Raw genomic sequence first — 26,254 nt, forward strand, 5'->3', positions numbered from 1 at the left:
AAACAACCACATAACCTTCGCTATATGCAAGTGGAAACTCCATGAGCAGACGGGCTAATAATTAGCATCTACGCGTCATGAAGACACATAGTATATCAAAACTATCAGGGATATATTCTTTTTCCTCTGAGAAGAGCGACTATATTCACTTTAACTAAATTGCTTCATATGCTTTTGAGGTAAAAACATTTTTTTAAAAACTATAAAGCTCATCACAAAAACTGCCGTACCTAGCTCCCGTGGACCCACTGCGGTTGATTAAACAACTACCCACCAAATTTGGAAAGTCGATATCATCTTATCTGTTTTTAATGAACAATGAGATGTGTGAACTGACAGCGAGAGACAGACGCTATAATTGCTTCATCAGATCTATTTAACTAAATATTTGACGCCCCCCCCAAAAATCTATTGAGTAAAAACAAGAAGTTCAATCCAGGGTTGCCGTTATTTGCACCACTTTGAATCTTTTTACAGAACTTTTCTAATTAAAAGTGCACAGATGGAATGTGACAAGGTAAAAAAAGAAGTGCTGCAAGATAACTCCGATGATTAGGTCCGTCCCTGCAGACAGAGAAAAGCGCATCTCTGCATGCGTGCTGCTCGTTTACCACAGTGACACCTTATTAAATTGAAATGAAATGCATGAAGTGTGGCGCTGTGTTGACCCACATGTTCCGTTTTTTTCCCCAATACTTAAGCAGCCAGTAGAGATTCCGACTTAGCGACGAAGGCTTGCGAGCGAGCAGCATCAAATGGCTAAATGAATAGAGAAGACTTTCCGCCTTTCACTTCCAAATGAATGACTGTTGTGTTGTGTTTACAGTAAATGCCAAATTCCATTACACGGTTATTTTGGTGCTCGAGCGTGTTTTCCACAACAGCTTTATGATTTTGGGTTGCAGGAAAAAAAATAACCTCTTGAAAAAAAATAAATGAATAAGCTGAACACTAATTCGCTCTATTCTTAAATTTATTTATTTATTTATTTTGTGGAAAACGCATATTGGTTGTACATCATTGCTTATTCACAGTGGCGGTCCGTCAAGACCTTCTCTGCTGGCCTAACATGATAAAAAAATTATCATATTCTTCACATTGATGTCATATTATATCCTAGCGTTGTATTTTTTGGTGAGAGTTTTTATCCAATCAGAATTCCGCTATCTCGTGTTGCCAGGCAGGTTTCACAATACCAGTCGCGCGCACGATCCTTTCCGGGGCATTCAGATGCGATTGTGCGGGAATCACTTCTGTTGTCATCGATGGACTTTCAGATTTGATAGACAGTTGCGATAGCCAAACAGACCTCGAGTTGGTTACAAAGAGCCTTCTCGCTGACCTGACGCGGAAGGTGATGAACGCGTCTTGTGATTGGATACGCACTCGTGAGGAGGCGGTGCCAAGCGGAATCATCGCACCCGGAAGTCGTAACTGGCGACCGTTCGAAAATCTATAATATATTCTTGCTTTTTTTTTTCTTTTTTTTTTTTAACCTCAATAGCCGAAGGAGGGAAACGTGTGGATTAATAGAAGATACACTTGCGAGGCCTTTATCAAGACGGACTTTTCAACAGAAGATAGGTGGTCCTACACTCTCTCAATACTATGTAAGTGTGTTTTTGTATATTATTTGTCCAGCCGTGGTGTCATAAATGATGGTATTATAAGGAAATTTTATTCAAGTGGGACGAAGTAAGACTTAACTGACGGCCCAGGTGTGAAATGCACGACACGCCACTGCTTATTCAAGTATTTATTTGGTTTAAAAAAAATCTGTGAAAATATTTTTTTTCAATACATTTATAATGGCCATCAATAATAAATTGCTTTTTTGCTATATTTTGCCTCATTCCCTGACAATCAAGCGCATTCACTAAACTTGTTTTCATCACAGGCCGCGATGTTAGAAATTATAATTGCGTACATAATGTTTATTCCCTCCGGGTAAGGGGAAACAAAGCCTCTCTTTTGTGTATACAGAATCAAATTCCGTGACAATGAAATTAAAACTAACCGCTCAAATCTCCTCTTTTTAGGAATGTTGTTGTTGTTCTTTGAATGTTGGCTTAATCTCTTTCAGCAGGGGGTCGTTGAAGTTTTGAAGTGTTATGAAATGCAACATTGAACATTGCTGCGTTGGTAGGCGTAGCTTGATTTAATATCGTGAGCTTTTGCTCTGAATTCTTTTCAAAGAGCAAACATTTAAAAGAGCAAAAATATGTCTAATAATTTTTTTTGTAAAACATTAGTGCTGTCAAACCCAATTTTTAAACTAATTAATCACATTTTTTTTATTTACTTGAATAATTTCTTGTAATGTGAAATCACCAAATATGAAGTAGATTTAAATCAAAGACTGTTCTAATAGCTTTTTTTGGTTCTTGAATACGATCTAAACAGAGACATCATTACATTATTTTCTCGAAACTGCCTCCAAGCACCAACACCTCAGCAGTGTTGCTTTGCAAGGCCCAGTGATAACTGGAGAAAGTTGCTTCGTTCTGAGACGACGCACTAAAGATGTGCACCTGATATGGTACAGTGTTGGAATTTGGCTTTGCAAGATATGCTAAATATTTTTGAGTTAAATAAAACTGACTTAAAATATTTAATTGCATCAAAAAATGGTCAATTAATCTTGAGTTAACACTTTCAATTTGACAGTATATTGACGAAAGCGATGGACCAAACTGACACGTACCTCAGATTTCAATCCATTTTCTGTAATAATTTTGCCACTAATGGCCAAAAAATGTCAGTAAACAAACTTCAAACCACAGATTTATTCTTACTAAGCCCAACGTACGTGTTTCAACTTTAATGCGTTGACTGTGTTCTTCTCCTCGCAGTGATCCTTACATTCAATAAATAAATCTCCCCCCTTCCTTTCTAATCCTTCTGGACAGCTATCAGGGAGCACTTGCGAAATCTGCCTCCGATTTAGATGAGCGACGCGCTGATTTATGGTGTTATCAAAGCGAAGAATCAGTTGACCTTGCGCTGGCCTTGAGTTTATCCGGAAGACTTTTGCTACGCGTCCGCGATGTTCTTGAAATTTCATTGCATGATTTAACAAATAAGCTTCCCGTCGGCGACAGTTTGACAAAGAAGACACCTTCCGAATCTTAAAAGTCACATGTCAACTACCTTGTGATTGTTGCGCACGGTTGAGCGTGTGAGCTTGACACACGTTTATGGAATCCTCGCGGGCGGCGTCGGACACGTTTAACAACATTTTTCTCCTTCCTCCTGTCAAACGCTTTTTTGTAGACGTCGTAATTTCAGGCACTTTGCAAATAAACTCCGTTTTGAAACAACCTTTAATCAGCTCAATCAACGGCACCGCTGCAACCTTTGAACACATAGGCTGACATGTCGGGTCCCCTCGATTAGCCGCTAATTGAGTTAAGGAACCTCAGCTAATTTTATTTTACAAGGAGGCGGCAGGCAGGAAGAAGATTCCTCCTCCAGATTGCTGCACGCTTGCACCGACACCCGGCCAACAATGTTTGGTCGTTAAAATATTTGCGGCACAAGGTCTCGCTATTTGACGCAATAACTTCCTTCATGGTCTGTGTTTAATAAGCAGTTTTACAAATACGCAGCTGACGAGTAGGTTTGTTTTATGATTAAATAAAGAAGCGCCTAATTGCTTTGATTGTGTTGTAGAATTTAAATAGATAGCAGAATGAAGACTATAATAGAGGTTGGTTTGGCGCTATGGCTCATCAACTCTGGCCAACCTCTGATTTGATGGACTTTGGAACATTGATTAAAAGCATGTTCTATTTATTTATTTATTTATCATCTATTTATCCATTAATTCATTTCTTTCTTTCTATTTATTTATTCATTTATTTATTTGTTTGCTTGCTTGTTTGTTTGTTTGTTTATTTATTTATTTATTTATGCTCAGCAGTTCTGGTTGTCGTTTTATTGGTCATCAAAGTGGAAAATGAATTGCACCTCTGTTGAACTGCTCGTCTCTGTCACGTGATCATCTTTAAAAGAAAAAAAGTTAGTCGATAAGCTGGCAAAAAAAAAAAAAATCAAAGCTCTTTGGAGAGCATTTTTTGGAAAGTAGAAAGGCCAAACGATGAGACGGGAGAAGATGTGATAACTTTAAAAAAAAAACAAAAAAAAACTGTGTTTAACTCTCTCTATCAAAACAACGTTCAAGTCTTTTGACTGATCTTTTTCTTTTTTCTCCATATTTTTTTATTCTACCTTTTTGTATTATTTAGTAATCCGTAGTCAAACATGGGTTTGTTACCTCAAAAGAAATGAGCTTTTGTGACAAGAAACATATCAAGGTGTCAATATCATGGTGTTTTTGCTTTTATGAAACCTGAAATCATATATATATATATATATATATATATATCTATCTCGGGCATTTCTGGTCCAATATCTCTCGTGAGGTAGTTAATGTCATCATTTGGTGACCTCTCGTGACACACAAAGTTGCCCTCCCCAAGTTTCAAAGGCTCATGCTGACTGTTGTCGTCTTGACAGATCCTCACAGGCTGCCGTGAAATGTTTTAGCGGTTAAATTCACACACTGGACTCCGAGACGATACACAAACAGGGAGTTAAAAAAAAAAAAGAAAAAAAAGAAGTGCTTTGTACTGAATTGATTGTTGGCGCTATTGAAGTGTAGCCTCTGAAAGGATTTTTGGTTTCCAGTATATTCTTATTATCCCTTCATGCTGATTTTTCTTGCTCTTGTCATGTTCTTCTGCAATGATTAATGGTGAATGCCGGAGCTATCGCACAGGCGCAGAACACAACCCCCAACGCCCGTTCAAATATTTGAATGCAACGCGGACTTTCTCAGAAGCATCCCGGTGTGACCTCATATCATACTCGTTTGTTCTACGGCGTAAAGTTTCACTGTTTACGTACAAACTTGGATCATGACACTAACACAAGAAAAAGCCTGCTTGATTTTTTTTAAAATGAAGTCAAGCATAATTTGAGCTAATATTTCCTTTTTTTTTTTTTTTTTGCAAGAGTGTTACCTAATGTTTATTTATTGTGAGAATATTTCCACGAATGAAATTCAAAATACAGCTTGTTTGTAATTTACATGACAATGACAAAACAATTTGACTATTGGCCTGGTTAAAAAATTCCAAATAAGAAAAATTTTGGCAGTCTTTTTGATCAAATATGTGGTCAATGCAAATTTTGACACGCATTTATTAACTATATGCTTAAACATACTGCATATACAGGCGTGTGTTTGTGTGTGTGTGCGTGTACAATTCTCGTTAATAAATACCTGAAAATACATTTTTCTGCACTTCCCTATTGAAAATGACATCATCCTCATCATCATCAGGCTTTCATAATGTTGCATTTCTAAGTTTTTTGGGCGGCACCCGAGCAAACTACCAATTAAGGATCCGTTTACGTTTGCAATATTCACACCATGTTCTCCCAAATCAAACACTTGAGTGTCGTATCCTTGCTGGAATAAAAAATGTCACAAAAGAATATGAATATGCTCCTTGAAAAAAAGACATTAATTTTACCACTCCACTTCATGTTTCAACGTAACCCAGGGCAATGATTGCAGTTTGTGTATCTAGTGCTTGAATACATTTGAATAAATGGTATTCAGGGAGTGTTTGTTTATCATGCATGAGAGCTGTAATGAATTGCCATTGTCACTTTTCAGTGTTTTTGTTGATAATTTATCAGAAACAAGGGAATAGGGATTACCAGTGTGTGGAGAGTGCCTTCGAGATCACAGTATCAAAACATCCAAACACGTCCTCGCTGGAGATTGCCAGCGGGACTGAACCCACAGTGAATTAAAGCCCACTCAGATATGCATCTCTTTCATTTCCTCTCCACTCCCCTCCTTGCCCTCTGCGTTAGATCCATCCAACCTGCACATTTGTTTTTCCTTATAAGACGATATCACACACTTGTGCAAAACCACCATCAGTGCTGTCACTTACAAATAAATGCTCTCAGTGTTGTGTTGCACAGAAGTGGTCATGCAGGCGCAAGCACACTGCGCAGTGTGTTTAAGTCAAGATGCCACAGCAGGGCGTAGCTACGAGTTGTTTACAAAACATAATAACTGATATAATTAAAAAAAAATATATATATATATATATATATATATTAGTGCTATCAAGTGATAAATTTTTTTTAAACTAATTAATCACAAAAAATTCCATGATTAATCACATTTATAAATATATATATATGTATATATTGTTTTTTTTTGTTGTTTTTTCAACATCCTTTTTTTAAATTATTTTAACAGAAATTCTTGTTGCAGCTGAGCACTCCTTGCCTCCATGCACTTGGGTCCTTCAACTTTTCTGAGATGCCTTTTAAAAAAAAAAAAAAACAGACCATTTTGAAAACATGACTTGACTGACCCGAATGCGTGTGTTATGTCGTTTCGGGTTTTCAGGAGTCCTCCACTAGGATAACGGAGATAAAAGCGGCTGTCAATTTGCTGATGGAGGTGCTCAGGACTTTCTTGCTCGTAATTGGTTTGCCGGCGTTTTGACAGAGCTAAGCGCTTATCTCACTCAAGTTTGGAATACTGCTATAGCTGAGGCCATAAACCTCATGAATCGCCGCCTCTTCTCCAAATAGGAGCCCCTCTAGGATAACATAGAGGCTGCGATACAAATGGTGTTGTTCAGCTAACAAGAATAGTGACGTTCTCCTTGGACCATCCTCTCAAAGTAAGGCTATTTCGCTGAGCTATGGTCCAAAGGGCCTTGGCAGCCCTTCGAATTACTGAGCTTTGACTTTCATTTTTCTTGACGGTGATTCATAAGTCTCCAACGTCGTTTTCATTTCCAGCAGTACATGATTTCAGGCCTATCTCCGAATAGTACAAATCACTCCTCACACCACGTGAACCCATTGCCTGTTTTTCCGTTCTTGTATTCCGACAGTTTAAATGGATTTCGCTACCTTCGTTTCCGCAGTTTCATGATTGTACTTTCAGTGTATTTGCGCAGTCCTGAGGAGATCCGATATAAGAGCTGCATAAAAAAAATAAAAAGATGTCTATAATTTAGTTTTCTTCTTGTTGAACTTGTGAAGAATCATTAATTTGTCCTGAAATCTTGGCCATTTCAAGGATGAAGCTTTGAGAAGGATGTTGTCTGTCTATTTTTGAAGCGCGCTGGTCCTCTGGGATGTGCGGGATGCGCTTAAGCAGGTGGCAGGTCAATCCCCCGCATGCTGAGGAATGGAAGGAAGACATCAATTATTACAACTCGATGATTTTCGTCGCCATTTTGTTTTCTCATGACGCAACTTGGCTGCTCTACATAAGGTTGATAAAAATGGTGCGTTGCTACGGCACAGATACACGGCAGTCCAAATCCGATTGCCAGCTCCAAATTGACGATGAATTCATTTCCTCCACATCTCTCAAAGGAGACCGTTTTATTGATTTATTTATTTATTTTTTTCACATTTTAACTTCCCAGTTGTTTTGATGACATGTCTATGAAATAAATGAGAAATATAGCACACTTTACACACTATTTCCCTATCTTGTTGAAATTAGCCCATTTAAGTGGGAGGTCTGTCTCTTAAAAGTGAGCGACTGGACACCTGCCCCCCCCCCACATCAACAACATTAGATACCACTGGAAATAGCCTGGAATGACTCGCCAGCCCATCACATCAAATGGAAAGTCACCTTGGTATGCGGCATTGGCATTTTTATGCACATATGATGAATGCTCGATTCTCATGTTATTGGATTCCACACGATTACCATGCTTTATACCTTTCCTTTCCAAGAGCAATATTGGAAGAAGAAAAAAATATATATATATACATATATATATAAATTAACAAAGAATTATGAAATTGCTCCACCTAAAGACATGTCACTATAAAGCATTTCCATAAAAAAAATTTAAAAATCGCCTCCTTGTGTGCAGTGAGAGCGACTTCTATCGCGATCACCATACTCAGATGCAGGGGCACGAAAAGTACGACGGGGCTGCATGAGGAGAGGTTGCTTTGCCTTGGTAGCGCAGGTCATTCAAGACGTGGGGCTTCCGATGGAGAAATTAGGCCGGGCGAAAATTTGGGAGTACAGAGTCGGAGTTCAGGAGGGAAAGCGAGCAGCATCGTGAACAAGCATGCGATGATTATGTTTCGACAGGTGGTCTGGGATCAAATCAACAGTGGGGCCAATCTGAGATGACAAAGCTGACCCACACACTGGCTGAATTGGTGATGTGGTGACGGTGGCATGAAAAACACGTTTAATATTCTTCACAGTTGATGAGACGATGGATGGCAGGTGTGCGGGCTGATCAGCAATCAATCAGGCGAGTGGGCGCCAAGCCACGCACACACTCACGCTCGTCCAGACACAAATAGGATTCGAATCACAGTGTGATTTTCCTGGCAAATGTTGCTCAGATTGAAACGTGCAACACCAACAATCGATCAATGTTATTGCAAATGCTATTTTTAGTTCGACAAATTGTCCATCCAGACGTGAGCTTGTGTTGCTCTTATGCATGTTGTGTTTGGACGCTATCAAAAAAAAATAACTTAACTGTTGTCTGCACAAAATATTCAGAAAACTTCCCCCCCCAATTTTTTTTTTTTTTTTTTAAACACATCGTAAACATAATTTGCATTGTACATCATGCATTTCACTGTCCTGGTCAATGAAAAAAAATAAAAATAAAAAATGATATATATATAACTCTAAAATGTAAGTCAATAAAATTAAAATGAAATCAAAAGAATACATGTTAGTCAATAAAACTAAATAAAAAAAAAATCCCAAATCCTAACCACACGGACGACAAGACATTGCTTCATTGCGAGTGAGTTTGCCATGTTGGGCAGTCGGCTAAATCCTGGACCAAATTGTCTGCAAGTGTTGTGAATTATCCTGAGTTACAGCTTCCTTATTTTTAACAGTTTCTGTTTATGGTTCTTGTCAACAAGAAGGTGGCCCTGGGCCAGGCATCACCGTGTTATTACTTTTGTATTGCGCACATTAAATTCACCGTTGCACTGCAATGACTCACGATTGTGGCATTTTTTGGAGTCCAGCCAAATCAAATCTTTAGTTCATGACACAGCTGTTTTCTAGTGATGGGAAAATGAAGCTTCAAATTTGCTTGATGAAACAGTTGTTGTATTGTTGAGTCCTCTAGATGGCACTGTTGATTTAAATACAGGGAAATTGACCATCTCTGGGAACGACCCTGTCTAAACAGATGAGGTGGATATTTGCCCCCCCCCCACCAAAAAAAACATAAATAACCGCTTGTCATAATTTTGAATGTTGAAAAAGAATGATTTGAATGGAGTATTAATAATTGAGCAGAATAATGCCACTCATGGTTGGGACGTGCCTTAAATATTGAGCATACATTTTTCCACACCAAACTGAGGCTGGTGCAGCCCTCACCAAGCGATGACGAGGCCTGCACGGATGACAAGTCAAATGTCATCTAAGACAACCACAAGCGTCCAGTTGCGATTGATTCAACACCGTGAGAAGGAAATGACCTGAATGAATGATGGTGGACGTCTGCACACTCTTCCTGTTCAAAACAAGTCTCATGTATACACAACAACAACAACAAAAAAGGAAATAAAAAATTCCAAAATTTATCATGCAAGTCACGGCGTAGGTATAATAGCTTGAACTCTGCCGAGACGTTTTTGTTATTGATATATTTTTCATGAGACGGTAAAGTATGCCGCGTGGGAGCGAGTGGTGTTTAAAGGCAGAAAGGGAACGGATGTTAAACGGAGCTCAAGTGGAGCCACTGAACAGCGAAGTCATCTAAGAATGTGATTACAACGACCTGCGCCGGGAGAGCACTCACAATCGCTCACGCTGACTTCCCAGCACAATTAACGGCAACTCGTGCTCGCCTCCGATTGGCTGGCTCGTGTTTAGGTTTAGATTGATATTCTGCCCGGGGTGGACTAAATGACTACAAGTGACTTGGGGGCTCGTCTTTGAGGACCTCCAAAGAAGTGAGGGCGGGTTATGTTTTTCAGTAAGATGGTAAAGCGGGCAACGAAACACGTAAGGATTTTTAACATGGAAATTGATTTTATTTTCCACAAACAGCGCTTATTGCTGTAGTGTGTGGTCAACTTCATGTGGCACTGCAAGGCTGAACTTTTTCTTGTTAGAAAATACCAAGCTCGCAACCTTACTATAAGTGTCCCCTTGATTCATTTTCAAAAGAAGAAAAAATGCAAATAAATATGTCATATTATTTTTTTTTAAATTTACTTTGAAACTTTTTTTAATTGTTTTTTTTTTTTTTTTTTTACAAATACAAAATGTCTTCAAATTCATCCCTCCACCCAAAAAAATAATATTTTTTTTTTATTTAAATTTAAAAAATTTGCGCACATGTAAATTTGCAGGTGCCGAAAAGCGAATAAACATCAACTGCGGTTTTAAGTTGTAATCTCACCATTCACCACTAGATGGCAAAGACGGCTTACTATCGATCTATCTAGCTATCTGTGTGTGTGTGTGTGTGTATATATATATATATATATATATATATATATATATATATATATATATATATATATATTGGACATTCATACCGTATACGGATGAAACCCTTTCAAAACATTTCCAAATTTTCACTTTTGAGCCTCGGGGTTCCATCCAAGAGAATAAATGAACATCCAGCTGTAATCACACTTCCAGGTCTTAGTGAAGGGTCAAGAGGAATTTAATAATTCAAGAAAGTCATCATGATTCAGTTAAGTAGGACAGCCGTTATTGCTCAGTGTTACCTCCAAGGGGATTTGTGGAAATCACACCCACCCCCCCACACACGCGCGCACCCCCACACACACACACTCACACACACACACTGCGCAGCCCATTCCTTGCGATAGTTGCAACTCATTGAACACGCTGGCGATGTCTGTGATGTTCGCATCACAAGATTCGTTTCAGTCCAGGATGAAATGAAATACCACAGAGCCAAATATGCTTTTTTTTTTTTTGCATTCTCAAACATACATAACAAGCAATGCTTCTGCTGATTAACATAATAATGTGCACATTAGAAGCGGTCTCACAAAGCATGGAGAATCACGTTTGCATTTTGTAGAAGTAGAAGACCGTGTTCACTTTTTTTTTTTTTTTACTTGTCGCCACGGGTGGGAGAAAGCATGAATCTGTAAAACTAAACGATTATTATTATTATTATTATTGGATTTTATTTTCTCGTGGTTGCCATTTTTGTGGCGTGAAATACTCATGTTGAGTTTGGGCAATATAGTGTTTGAATACGAAAACTGTGATACAAAAGTTAGCATAGCAGTAAGTTAGCTCGCTGCTAGCTTCTCGTAGAGCAGTCATATGACTCGGACGTTTCCTTGCATCATTTCCTCCCGACTGGCAACTTTGTCCTTTTTCTCGTTAACATTATTTAAAAGCTTACATGAGCTTCTGTGGCCCAAATGCCAGAAATGACAACAAAAGTATTTACTTGTTTTGCTGCTAATGCTGTAAATGCTTAAACTAGTGATGGGAAAATGAAGCTTCAAATTTGCTAAATGAAACAATTGTTGTATTTTTGAGTCCTCTAGATGGCACTGTTGGTTTAAAAAATGGCGAGTCAGTGTGCTTTCAGCCGAATGTTGATCAGAGATCGCCATCTACAGGAGTCCAAAAATACTACAACTGGTTCATGAAGCAGATTTGAAGCTTCATTTATCCGTCACTAGCTTAAACGGCTTGCTAGCTTGAATGTGACAGAAAGCTAAAGTGTAATTATAAGAGAATACAGATACATTTTGTTTTGTGTTCTAATGACATAACGCTGTATACCACTTCTGCTTTCCTCCCATGACCCATGCGACTATTTTTAGAGCCATTCGTCACCAAGCAGTGGAGCGCTCAAAGGTGACAAGAAAAAACACTTGGAGGGGAAAGACTCAACTGAGACAGCCGCAACAGGATCTCCCATCATGCGTCTCCAACCGCCAAGGTTTTTTTCGTCACGACCTCGGAAATTCCTCGAAGCATAAATCGATGATAGCCAGCGCGTACTCATAAATCACAGGCGAGTACCGCCGCATGGTCGTGTCTCAATTTTAGGATGTCTTGGTGAGAAACGAGGCCGGAAGAGTGACAAAAACGTTCTGTGAGTGGCTCATGTCGAAGTGTGTGGATTAAAATCACATCAGATGCCGGAGTGTGGGTGGCCAACGATGACGAGATTGCATCTGATAGAATCATAAAATTAATATGTGTGTTCCTGCCGCAACGATGATGAGATAATAACCAAATTCTTGACTTGGAAACCAATCAGGCCTGATTGAATTACAAAGGAAGCAAATCACTGCGCCGTGTTTGTGTGCACATGCCTGCCGCAGTGCATGTGTCGCAAAAGCGGAGCTGAGCACGCACTCTGCAATTATTCATGAATTCAGATGCGACTCCCTTGTTATTTTTCAGCCGCATTTTTTTTCCCACGGAAAAATTATTTCAATTTTATGAGGAGTTCATTATTGACATGGAATGCAAATATCAAGACAGCACAAACTAGTGCTGCAATTATATATATGTGTTAGGGTTGTCAAAATTAAACCGTCAACTATTTTAGCTTGTTTAACTCAGTTTTATTTACTTGAAAAATAATTTGTATACGTTGCAAAGCCAAATTCAGAACAAAACACCGTGCTCATGTTACCACTGGGCCTTGCAAATCAACACTGTTGGAGTGTGGTGCTTGTCGGGAGAACTAAATGTACTGTGGAAGTTTGGAGAATTGCTTCTCAGAAAAAAAAATAAGCAATTAAAACAGTCTTTGATTTAAAATACACTTCATATTTGGTGATTTTAAATTAATTCCACGATATTATTCAAACAACAAAAAGTAGTACATGAAAAATGTGATTAATCGCAATTAATTACGCATTTTTTGCGATTAATTCGTTTGAAAAAATATATTATTTTACAGCTCTAATATATATATATATATATATATATATATTTCATTTATTTTTTTCCCCACAATATTTTATATAGTTATCAAAATATATTTTTTAAAGCCACCTCTCGAGTAATATTTGTAAACATATGCATGACTGATTGCCCTCCAACGGACCTCGATTCTAAATTTTGATGTCACCATTTCTGAGTCTTTCCTTTGTAATGCTTTGAAATCCTCTTGGAATTGTACGCAGACAGGCACTAATTCATGTGGCGCTAATTAAATTGATTATGTGGATATTATGCCAACAGAAGGAGTGCGGTGAAAGAAAATGTGTTCAGACGTGACTGAAGCGGGTCCAGTGCATTAATGTGAGAAATTATTTCCTGGGATTTTATTGGAGAAATTCCATATGGCAGACATGGATCATGTTAAGTTGTTTTGGCTGCAATGAAATACACGAAGCGGGCGACGATGAACACGTCAGACGAACACGGTAGACTCACCTACAGCATTAAATGTTTTTTTCGTTTTCCTTCGCAAAGGTCTACCATAACCACTTCCCTGCGCTTATGTTAGCCAAAGGGGGCAAACAGAACACAAATGTCCTTAAAAATGCTGTAAGTCCATTAAACTGAGTGGCCAAGCACATCGCATCAGGCGTTTGGTGCCTGAAGGAATGAAGCGGAAATGATCCGACGCCTTCTTTACTGATTTTGTTGGAATCCGGGAATTCACCTTCCGCTACGCAAAAATATGCACTGGCCAATCACAGCGAGGCACAGAAAGTAGTCCGACACTTACCTGTGACTCATTCTTGGCTTCTCCAAAAATACTTGGAGAACATCGAAAACTGCGGATAATCACTTGTGTGGGGAATCGTAATTTGTTAATGGCGTTCTCTTTCGACGCAATGTCACATTATACTGGGCGAAGAGAGAAGAAACTGATTGTCGCTGAGATTTTGGAAGAGCTTGAGGATAGAAACGACACGTATACACAACACACAAAAGTCCTCAATCTTAAGTCAAACTACCAAATTTCCAGAAAAAATATTAGCAGAACGAGGTTGTTTTTTTTTGTGTGTGTGTGTGTGTGTGTGTGTGTTTCTAAAAAGAGTTTTAAAAGTATTCCTTAGCACTTACTTACTTCAAGCTGTTTGTTACTCTGAGATGAAGCTTCCTATAAACAGGACACAAATCAAAAGAGAATCAAACATTGTATATTTAATGATCAAAGTCCACTAGATTAATGTTAACATACAGTGTAAAACGCAAGACGGGCTAAAGGAAATGAGGATAAAATTTGTCAGCCAATACTCCTTTAGCTCGAATATTAGCAGTATTCAGGTTTTAAAAGTCTACTTAAACATGCGTAAAAAGAAATACGCTCTTATTCAGTTTTTTTTTTTTTAAACCAGAATAAGACCGCTGTGGTAGTGATGTCTAAATGAAGCTTCAAATCTGCTTTATGAACCAGTTGTAGTATTTTTGGACTCCTGTAGATGGCACTCTCTGATCAATGACTTGCCATTTTCAACAGTGCCATCTAGAGGACTCCAAAATACAACAAGTGTTTCATGAAGCACATTTGAAGCTTCATTTTCCCATCACTAGCCTGGGGTACCCTTTTTCTCTGGTCTTGCTCTAACTTGAATGTATTGATTTCTCGGGAGTGTTTTCACATTATTTACTGTCTCTACGGCGAAAAATGACGCAGTGTCGTGTCTTGCTCCGAATTACAGCCTCCATCTCTTTCAGATGACCTCCATGCTGGTTCCAGCAAGTTTTACTACGCTACATTGAAGGCACAACTCGCCTCACACTGTCAAAACTCTCCCAAAAAAAAAACCGATTGCTTCGAAATCCGCCTTTTCAGCATTTCCCATTGTGATGACAAATTGTTGATTAATCAAATATTCATTTTCTGATTCCATTCGCGTTCCCGGACTCCATTGCAATCCTGTCAACACGCATTCATCCATCGTGACGTCAATGTTCATTTTTCTTTGAGTAAAAGACAACATTTGAACACCCACAAAAAAAAAAAGGCCCACTCTGCATTTCTTGACTGTCAGCCGCAACGCTTGCCTGCAATTGATGAATTGCTTCGCCAAGCATAACATTTTAGGTCACATAATATGACCAACTGCTCAGCAACCTCGATATCTCTTTCGTCGCCAGCGTGGAACTTCCTCTTTTTCTCCTCTAGCCTTTTTTTTTTGTATGTTTCTCCGATCCGAACTTTATCATCATCACACATGCCCTTAATGTTGATGGGGTGGATGGTGCCTCTCCAAATCTCATGGGAGTCTGCGGAAATTGTGTTTCAGGGCCACGGTGAGACAGTGATAGATTTCTGTAGGGTACCGAGGCGCACTGGCTATGTGACGCCACATAGAACAGCAAATTGCTCATTTACATTTTTTTTTTCTTTCCAGGGATGAATTTACATCCACGTTCGCCACAGCTCGCCACCAACATGCACGCACACACAAAGTCCTCGTGAAGCTTTTGAAGCCTCTCTAGTCTCACCTACTTTGTTATAAGCAGAAGTGTTATTTTAACATCATCTGTACATTCAATTGCAGTTCTCAAAGAACAAAAAAAAAAAAAACATTTGGCATAATTCCAACAACTCCCCCGCTTCAATTAATCTAGTTTTTTTTTTTTTTTCAATACGGTAACTTTCCTGAGAACACCACGTGTTGCAATTTGCGAGTCGGAAAGGCTGACGTTTACTGGGCTCTGCTCTAATCAACTCAAATTAATTCAATTACTCTGTAGATCATCGCATGTTTTATTTTTAGATTTAGTATGATTGTCACCACCATGGCATCGGTAAAGTCGACTTTTTATGGCATCCGCTCTAAATGACAACATGCAGCAATGTCATTAAGCATTAGCCTTTACCGTTTTTTTTTTTTTTTTAATATTTTAAATTTTTTTCCATTGCTATAACGGACAACAATTCTTAATTTCTCAGAAGTGTGCAGGCTTGATCATCCAGAAGTAATTTGCTGGAGACTAATTCCGGGGCTTGGCAGTGTCGAAAATGAAGGGATGGCTTTATGAGCGAATCCAAAACACAGCAGACAGCAGACACGGCATCTGCACAGCTGTTTACCGAAATCCGCTGCAATTGACGAAGCACTTCAATTACTCAGCAGATGAATTGATTGACCATTCTTATAAATGCTTAAATCAACGCCTCTTTTTTTTTTTTCTTCTTTAGTTTATCGTGACGGATGACATCACAAACATGCACCGGAAATGACATCTGTAATGAGAAGTATCCAACAAGCACTTAAAAACAAAAATGGAAATGCATTCACTTTGCATTTCTAGTGTGTGTACATATGAGCGTGGCTCATTTAGGGTTCCTTAATTGTTTTTTTGTTTTTTTTAATATTTTATTCATTTAAAGTACGTCACAGTTATATGCTTTAATAGTATCTTTTCACTCCACCTTCCACGATGAGAGGATTGGTGAGTGGACAGAGTCGTGATAAATCAACACATTGAAAATATTTTTGTTGGTTTTCAACCTGTTTTGGGCAATATCACCTGTTTTTGTTTTTTTTTGGTTTGTTTTTTTAATATCCTGAACAAAAATGTGTAACCGTTAGCATATATTGCACTTGTCTCCATGGGAATAAAGAAACGAGCCACAACTCGAAGCCCTCCGCAAGGTATATCAACATCAATATTGCTGTAAAGAAGACAAGACGAGGTCCAATTCACCAAGTGGGCGCCTTGGAGCAAGGTCTGTCCGACAATGATTACACGACATAGATGCTCTTTTCAGTCTGAAATGTTCCCACTCTTATGTCGTTTTCTCTTTTTTTTTTTTTTAATAATTTTTCTATCCTGCTCTGTCGACCAAATGCACCAAATGAACTCTTAATTTCTTTGTATGAGACAAATACAAAGTACAAAATGCTACGCTACTTCGATTGGATTTTATTGAGCGTTGGCCACAATGGCGGAGCTGGATTCTGGTTAAGGGACGCCATTTCACACTTTAAAAGAAAACCTTTTGGTGTTTTAGGAGTTAAAACAAACAGACCAGTGGAATTTAGTCAAATACGCCCCTCTGGAAATACTGTTAATCAAATGTCTCTTGGCAGGGTCTCATCATTTATTGGACATCTTTTTGTCATTTTTGGAGTTGAACATATACATTTCATGGGGAAGCCAAGTAGAGAAACAGTGTAGCATGCATCACATTTCCGTCACAGGTAGATAATATAAACACAGCAAATGTGTTAGGAAAACATATTTACAGCAAATTATAACAATGATAATAATGAAATATGACAATCCAATTTATAAAATTGCAATCTTGTGGGTATTGGCATAGCCACATTATACAGCAAAAGTCTTTCGCCATCAACACACATTCCAAGTATAATATAGAGCGCACGTATCTGAATGAACACTGAAATGAACACTGATTTTAATATATATATATATATAAATTATATTTGATTTATATTATATATATATATATATATATATTTAATTTATATTTATTATATATATATATATTTAATTTATATTTATATTTATTTATATATATATATATAAATATTTTATAATATATTTATATACATTTTATATATATATATATTATAAATATAAATTAAATATATATATATATATATATTAGAAACAAGATATACGCACAATAAATAGCCGTTTTTTGTGTACAGTGTATACAGTACACGGTGACAAGCACAATGCTTTTTTTCGAGAACAAGGTACATTTGTCTTTTCCAAACAATCCATTGTTACAGACATTTCTTGTTTTACATTCAGTTTCGGAGAGAAAAAAAAGCACTCCTTCAATGAGTCAAACGAAGAACCTTTCAAAAAAAAAAAAAATGAAGTCTCTTTTTCAGTCGCTTAGCTCCCTGACTTTGAAAATTAAATCTCAGTTCTCCCCTGCGGTGCATTCTCCTTCCCCAGATGAGGTATTTGCCCGGCGACACTTTGAGTTCATCTTTCAGTCAAGAAATCCTCGCTGCGTTTCAGCAGTGTAAAATCTTTATGAATGCCTTTCGGAACTCGATGTTAAAAGTGGTGTAGATGATGGGATTCACGGCGCTGTTGACGTAGCCCAGCCATGTGAACGCATTGTACATCTCGGCGGGAACCTTGCATTTTGTGCAGTGGGTGTTTAAGATGTGTGTAATGAAAAATGGCAGCCAGCATATGATGAACACGCCTGAGGAGAGAAGAGAAAATGGACATTTTGAACGACAGCTTAATGAATGGGAAGGATATTGGCCTGCAAGTGTCGTGCACATGTCCAACTATTTGCTTCCGTCGTGTTTTTATTTATTCTTTTTTATTTTTACACACGGTTAAACAGCCCTTCAGACAAAGCTGAGGGTAAAATTATAAAACGCAGAATACAGGAGTGTTTCTCACTTACCGATGCAGGATTCAAGAAGTAAAGTCATCATTACTTTAAATATTTGAATGAAAAACACTGCTAGGCCATCAAATGGCATGACTGTTCTTCTCCTTGCACCGCTGCAAGAATTCGTTCATTGTGTGCCGTCTGTAACTTTGAAACTTCACACATGAACCAAAGTCAAAGTTGTACAATAAAGTAGTCATATCTAACAATAAAGTTGCATCACACACATCGGAATGATTTTAAAATGAAGAGTTCAAATGTAAATGAGAGCCAAACAAAACTGTGATGTGGTCTACATACACACACACACACGCATACATGTTTCTAATGTCCTCGCAGTGCCGTGTGTATTCAGGTGAAATGTCCCCATATTGCAATTAAACAAACACACACACACACATATACAAACCAGGTATTTCTTGGATGCAATGACAAACTCAAAATAAGAAAAAAATGCTTGAAAAAAATTATTCCAAGACTAAAAGATGGTGGAGGTTTATATTTTCTCCCATTTGCTTATAGCGTTCACTTCTTGTCATTTTTTTCATTGGCACTCTCCTTTTCCCGCATTCTAATAATTTAGTCATGATAAAGAAAACTTACCGAGGACAATGGCTAACATCTGTGTGGCTTTCTTCTCCTTCTGCTGGGAGATCTTCCTCTTGCTCAGGCTCTTCAAAGATGTCTGCGTCTTGCCGTTCGGCAACGTCTGCGTCTGGAAGACTTTGGCCACCGTTTGCGTGGGCTCGCCCAGGGCCTCCTTGCTGGGGCCTCCGTTCTTCTCCGCTCTCTGGCTTTCCTCCGGGGGCGTCGGGGGCGAGGAAGTGGGGCTAGCGTTAGCCTTGGCGGGCATCAGTCGCTGGTGGCTGGTGGCCGGAGTGTCTCCCAGTGTGCGTTGCGGCTTCTGCTTATGGCTGCTGCTTCCGCTGTTGAGCTCATCCAGTTCCAGATCCTCGCCCTTGCTGGTGACATCGTTAATAAATATCTGGGAAGTGGCAAAAATATAGAAATCGTCTGGCAATCAATCGTCTTAAGTGGAACATGAATCTTCCTGTCATTAGCATAGCAATGGAAGGAGATCTCATCTCAAGGTAGGACACCGAATTGAGAGAGAAAAGGAGTGATCCTAGAACAGATCCCTGCGGAAACCAGACAGAGCTCTTAGAGGGGATAACGCTTTTTTGATTGCTGGTTCCAAACTATAGAACCCTAACTTTGGGTTTACAACTAGGGTTAGGAGTCCTGGTGGACTTTAGACAAGCATCCTCACTGTCCATTATTAAAGCATGTTTTAAAATTAATTTTTAATTGTTGGCTTTCAAGACAACATGAGACTCTGCTCTTGTGTTAGTGTTTTTAACTTTGTTGTTTCTTTATTGATTTTGAAGTGTCCTGTTTCTCTGTTTCTCTCTCTCTCTCTCTCTCGATATATATGTATAAACCGCTTAAAACCTTGCCATGCATACGGTCCTCCATTAATATAAATAAGACCAATTATTATGCTTCTCCTTAGTTAACAAAGTGGATGGGATGTCACATTTCAATGTGACATTGTGCTAAATCTCCCCGTGCGTCCATCACATTCGCTGTCCATCACACTCAAGAAGAAGAAGAAGAAGAAAAGGGCAAAAATGACAACGTACCACCTTCTTCTTGTTGGCAGGGAAACTCCCGTTTGACTTGACAATCACCGTGCACAGCCTCACATCTTCTGGGTGAGTGCACTCCTGCAATTTCAAAGAATGAAAGAAGTGTCAAGCAAGCAGTGGGTACAATGTCAGCTCACGAGTGACAAAAAGGGGGCCGTCATCGCGCCGATACGGCAGCCGGGAAGGTCAAAGCAGAATACATGAGCGTTGGCACGGTGAGACAGCTCGGCGAGAATGTGATCTGCCGCTGAAAGTCGGGCCATTAACTTGACAGCATCATAAAGTAGACAGCGAGGTTATTATTTCACGACAGATAAACAAGTGCAGCCAGCCAGCCAGTCGATGTATTGAAGTGTGATTAGTCTGCTCCGCGATGATCATTTCCTCATCATAATCATCATCCGCTCGTTTGTCGATATGCTACCATGGAATGATTTCACAGGTCGTTGGTTTATTTTGTAACACACTGGAAAGAAACATCCAAAACCCCTTTTTTGTGTCATTATACAGACACACATACCCAAATTCTTTACGAGCCAAACATTATTCATAAAATGGGTCATATTTTGGCAACCAAATAAATGTGCTGGAGCCAAGCGAAAAAAAAAAAAATCAATCCTCGTCCATTCAAAGCATGAAGTATAGTTGGGTCCAAAAATCAGGAGAGAGGTTTGCTTGTTCTGGAAAGTTGTGATTTAAAAAAAAAAAAGTGTTTTGTGTTGCAAAACAAGCTTGGTACAAGAGAGCGTTGTGTGTTATACATAGCGGTCCCTTGAAGTGGCCCCGCAGGTTGCAGTTGGAACCGTCATTGTATCACATGAGCGTCTCACTAGTTGGTAACAAAGGTTTAACTCGCGTGTCTTCCGTCTCTTCCTTTTAGAATTTTTTTGGTGTGCTTATTCTGGTTTCATTTATTTATTAATTATCTACAGTCAGTGTTGTTTTATTTTTGTTTTTTTGAAAAAAACTTATTTCCATTTGTTGTGACAGATTTTTATTTATTTATTTATTTTTTTTGTGCCACTTGAGAACAGCTGACTGCTTAAGCGGAAGCACACGTAACAATAATGAGGCCAAATTGAGCATTTAGCTTTCCGATCAATGTCCGCAAAGGTGTCTCTGAAAATTAATGCTGAGTGATTATTTTTGGGCTTTGTTAAGATCGTTTCTTTTTCTGTACAGAAAACGGCCGTGGCGGGCATCATAAACATGAAATGCACTAGCATATCGTTGAGTATTTGTGAGAGCATCACCTGGTCCGAACGAGCGATCATCTCTATGATTGAAGTGCAAAAATTGCCAATTAAGATGCAACCTGAATGAAGCTGTTGACAGACACAAATTGAGGAGCAACGGGTTGCTTCGAGTGTTTTGCATTATGCGTCTCCCAAGAGTAGCCCAAAATGACACCACACATAAGTGGACTCTTAGGTGTGGGCAAACTGCGGCCCGGGGGCCACATGCGACCCGTTAAACGTTTTAATCCGGCCCGCCAAACTTGAAAAAAATTAAATGAATAAACCTTGATAATGTTTTATTTTCTAAATACTGTGGGGTGTCAAAGACCGATATTTTGTTGTAATGCTTTAGTTCACTTTTAAAATTTTTTTTTTTTTCTCCAATGAGGTGAGGTGACCAAATAACTCCATTCATCTGTTCCTGGTCCGGCCCCTCTGTCAAATTTTAGAAGCCATTGTGGCCCGCCAATCAAAAAGTTTGCCCACCCCTGCTCTAGAATAACAGAATCTGTTTAATCTGCCAAAAGGAGTCAAACGACAAGTAGTTCCGTTGGATTGGTGAACCAGGGTCATGTGACATAAAACAAATTGCGCAAGCAATCGTAAATACCTGAAGACAAAAATCCAAACAGAATGTAGCTCAATATGAAATGTTATTTTGACCAGCGTCATGGAAAAGATGGCCGTCAAACGTTCGAAGTTCTCCGGTAACGACACAGACTAAAGCTCACCTTAAGTGACGTGGCCACATCGGGGACGGCGGCCTGACACAGGCGCTGCTTGGGTTTGGTGTTCACGCGCTTCCTGCGCTTCCTCAGCACCACGTAGATTTGCACGTAAACCAGCAGCGTGATGATGAAGGGGACATAGAAGGACACGATGGAGGAGTACACCACAAAGGCGGGGTTGGCGATCACACACAGCGAAGCGTCCCGAGTCGCTGTGAGGACAAAAGGAGAAGAGTCAAAGCTGCATAAAGACAAAAACAAACGGGGGATTTGTGTTTAGCCCCTTTCTCTGACGAGAGGGGACTTTCACACCCCCACAAACGGCTTCATTGGTGCGGAACACGGTGTACCTTGAAATTGCATTCGCCGCAATATTTGAGGGATTGTGTGTTAAGTTCAATCTCTTGAAAATTCATCAGAAAATGTCACCTGGCCTCACCTTGGGGGTTATTTACACAATTCCGTTTATTAGGCTCCTTTCCCACTGCTTGGAACATGACAATCCTTTTTCTTCCCACCGACTTGGGGATTCAAACGAGTGAGTCATCGGCGTGCCAAACACCCCCGTGAGTGCAAGCGCTTGCTGATATTTTTTTTAAAACAATCCACCCAGACAGTTTTTTACACTGCGTGTCCTCATACGGTCATGTGTGAGTTGGAGCCGAACCCAACTTTGCTCACTTTCCCCTATTTTGCCGGTCCATTCTCGGGGCAACCGTCTGTCATCGTCCGTCCCTCCTCAACGTCCGCGCATGATGAGGCTAACGGCCGAGGTTTCATAACTCATAAACATAATTTAAAACTCATTAGGTGGCTAATTTCCTATTCACACCCACTTACCGTAATTTACGGACTACATTAAACACTTGATTCAAATCCACAAAAGCTAAATGAAGCCATAAAAACGGATTTGTATATATATTCATCCCTTTGCTCTTTCAAAACAACTTCAGATGCTTATTTTGCCTTTGTCGCATCTTGGCTGGATTACTTATTTTGGGGTAAGCCAATCCTCCATCAAGCATCTCCAGTTGGTCCAAAATGCTGCTGATCACCTCTTGACTGGTACGCGTAAGATGGAGGACATAACTCCGACTCTGACGTCCCTTCACTGGCTCCCTGTAGATTTTAGAGTTCTTTTTAAGATTTGTTTTCAAATCTGTTGAGTTGAGATTTTGTCTTAGATATTTAATATTTAAATATTTAAAAGAAAAATGTTTAAAAAATCATTGTGTAATAACGTGAACTAGAATCCTAACCCTTCTTTCTTTTGTACAACAAAATTGAAAACAATCCACCAATAGGAAATTATTTGACAAAGATGAAAACAGGTTTCACTATAATTACTGTTTTTAACATTTCATTTAGTTTTTTTTTTTAAGTAATTTTTTCCGCTTTTTTTCTATTTCATTCGAGAAAAGGTTTTTTCCACTGTTACTTTGTTAGCTTTTGTTAACTATTAAAACCACGAGAATACGCAAACCCAAAGCGGACATGATCCTCTGTTAAATCTATATATTGACCGATTGCGTAACGTCAGGGATGAGAACCTCTCCAATGCAGTTTCTACATTTTCTCCTCCCGTTCAGATCCAAAGTTCATAAGAACATCGTATGCTTTCTCTTACCTGTGTTATTGAGCCCAAACAGAAGAGGACAAGATATGGCGAAAGAGAGCACCCAAACCACTGAGATCATGATTGTCACCCTCCTTCTGGAACTATAACGGGTGTTGTACAGCATCGGCATGGCAACGGCTGTGTAACTGTAAAAGGGGGAAAGCAAATTTATTTCAACTGACGTGGACAAGATGATACGGAAACAATTTACTTTGATGCTGGCGGACAAAACTAAAAACAACTACAATTTCTGACAACCAATGTTTTTTTCCCGCCGTACTACAGCAAAGTGTAATTGCACATCCACTCCAGTAGTTGGCAGTGGCGCTCTCCTCTCCCATTGTGCGCTGAGAGTATTAACTCTGCAGGTTTGTTTTGCAACGAAAACGCTATTATTCATAGTTGTGGCGGAGAGTGAGTGAGTGGTGGAGGGGGGGGTTGCGAATTGTTTTTTTCTTGCTGGGGGGCGTAAAAGAAAATAATTGAGAAGCACTGAACTCCACTGACTTGATGGCTTAAGCTTACACAACTTTTTCGGGTAGTGCAGCTCCTCCAGGATGATTTAGCCAGCAGGTTTGACTGATGTATTGACTGATTGAAATCTTGATTGCCTCGTGTCCCTGTCAAGAATGTCGAGGCGACAAGCCAGATCAAATAATTGATGTGTTTTGACGAGTCTACTAATTGCGAGAATTATGTTGGTTTGTGGTCACTAGCAATCACTCCTGAGCTCTGATCTTTGACTGGAGTTGTTAATGACTTAGTGGCGCTGCACTGAGTCAAAAGTCAGATTCCGAATGACGACAAAAGCAATTTAACTAAATATTTTTTGAATGGCTAAACTCGCTTGTGTGCAAAAAGGGGCTTGATTGGACCCCCTGGAGGGAAGACTTGAGTTTCACACTCAGAGTGAAGCAGGAATCTCTTATCCACTAACCTTGACACATTAGTTGACCTTGTTAGCGGAGTGGCCGTAATCACCAGGAAATGCACGACTTCCTGTCGTGGATTCTACATTGATTGCTTTGCCCGAGTACTTTGTATCATTTTGTTTCAAGGTCTCCTGAAATGAAATACTTATTTTGCCGTGATGGCAAAATAGATCCGTTAAGATAATTGGGCACTGAAGTCATCAACATATTTTATGGCGAAATTAACTACATTTTACTTTTTATTATGTTGACTGTTGACTGTTGTTATTTACTTGCTTTGGTCTTTGATTTTATTTCAGATTTTTATTTGATGTAAAGAGAACGTTGTATGCGGCCGTTATTGCTTTTAAAGTACTCTACAAATAAAATTGAGTTGAGTTGAGTACACATTAGTCCCGAGAGCATTTGTCCTTTGAGGAAAATTTAAATATTAAATATCTGGAGCTTAACTCACTTTGTTTCATGTTTTGACAGTAAAATTTAAACTGAGTGACGTTAAACAGTGTAAAACTCTTCTTTTTTTTCTTTTCAAGAATGGTTTAGTATCTGCCAATCTGCTGTATCTTATTAAATGAGTTCAGATCTTTTTTTTTTTTTCTTCAAACCGTTGCCAATGCTATTAATTAAGGTTTTATGATGACAACAGCTTTTCTCTGGCACAGATTGTCAATAATTATACTATTATTTGTCATGGGGAGGGTACTTAAAAAAAACAACATTCTAGAAAAAATAATTAGCCGCTATTCCCCTTTGTATCATGTGGTTCCAAAATATTTCCATTTGTTCGCGCATGCAGCTGCGGTGCGAGCGCGTGGAACAAATGTCGAGCTTGTAATGTGAGCCTTTTCCAATTTGCTCCACTTTGATAAACAAGAACACGGTGATGTATGCGCACGGCAGAGAAGAAACAATCCATCCTTTCATGTTGAAAAGAGGACGCTGCCTTCAGCTGTTCAAGTGAAATACACGTTTCATCCAAGAATTTTGGAAAATAACTCTCCTCTAGGAGGACGCTAAGATGCAAGAGGAAGGGAGTTCTGAAAACCGTCACAGTCATCTTCCCCTTGAGGATCAGCAAGTGCGCAACCTCGAGTATATGACGTCTTATAAATAACATCGAAATGCAAATTGTGCGGCCGTTTACCTTTGGCATATATACGCACATTCATTTCGCATTCAAATGATGATGTATCAGGCGATTATACGGGATGATGTGATTTTTCATGAAAAAATGAGACACGATCATGTATCCTGATTCAATCCTATCAATGTTGTTTCGTTCTGTGCAGCCAAACAGAACAACACCTCAAATTAAATGTGACAATTTCTATCTATCTCTCAGCGTATACATCCTATTTAAAGCCGCATCTCTCACAGTAATTCACCCGCCTTCCTAAACCCCAAATATAAATAAATAAAAAAATAAATAGTTGTTCACCTTACCACAGCAAAGGTTGCGGTCCGCATCGAAATTTCAACAACATCTAATTAACTCTCTGCTTTGCTTCCCCTTGTGGATAGTTAACAAGTAAAAACATAATTCCAGGCACAGTCATAAACTCGAAAGGATGCGGAAGAGAGCACACCATTCCCAAGCTGTGTGGAAACCTCTAACGAGACCCATTTCAGTAATTCGTATCTTGTCTTATTAATTGGTTCCTGCTGGTTGCGCATCGGAATATTGATGTTAATAAACGTCTGTACTT

The 26,254-nt window shown here is 39.1% G+C and overlaps 1 protein-coding gene and 1 long non-coding RNA gene across 3 annotated transcripts in view; one reads left to right on the forward strand and one right to left on the reverse strand.

Moving 5' to 3' along the window:
* The first annotated feature begins 990 nt into the window (after positions 1-990).
* Positions 991-16,638, forward strand: LOC148333364 (uncharacterized). The gene is made up of 3 exons (XR_015844307.1): positions 991-1,610; positions 11,890-12,083; positions 16,191-16,638. It is a non-coding gene; the product is annotated as an uncharacterized LOC148333364 (long non-coding RNA).
* Positions 16,639-17,612: 974 nt separating this feature from the next.
* drd2a (dopamine receptor D2a) overlaps positions 17,613-26,254 on the reverse strand; it is a 40,408-nt gene continuing 31,766 nt past the window's right edge. For both annotated transcript variants that reach the window (XM_088300778.1, XM_088300779.1), the window contains 5 exons: positions 23,626-23,762; positions 22,002-22,210; positions 20,027-20,110; positions 18,987-19,368; positions 17,613-18,185 (listed from right to left, as the gene is read on the reverse strand). In XM_088300778.1, coding sequence (XP_088156904.1) covers positions 17,989-18,185; positions 18,987-19,368; positions 20,027-20,110; positions 22,002-22,210; positions 23,626-23,762 — 1,009 coding nt within the window. In that variant the 3' untranslated portion in view covers positions 17,613-17,988. The remainder of the gene's footprint in view (positions 18,186-18,986; positions 19,369-20,026; positions 20,111-22,001; positions 22,211-23,625; positions 23,763-26,254) is intronic.

The sequence above is a fragment of the Idiotropiscis lumnitzeri genome, chromosome 7 (genome assembly GCF_059441095.1).
Source record: "Idiotropiscis lumnitzeri isolate Australia: NSW breed Sydney's pygmy pipehorse chromosome 7, RoL_Ilum_1.0, whole genome shotgun sequence".
Classification (NCBI taxonomy): domain Eukaryota; kingdom Metazoa; phylum Chordata; class Actinopteri; order Syngnathiformes; family Syngnathidae; genus Idiotropiscis; species Idiotropiscis lumnitzeri.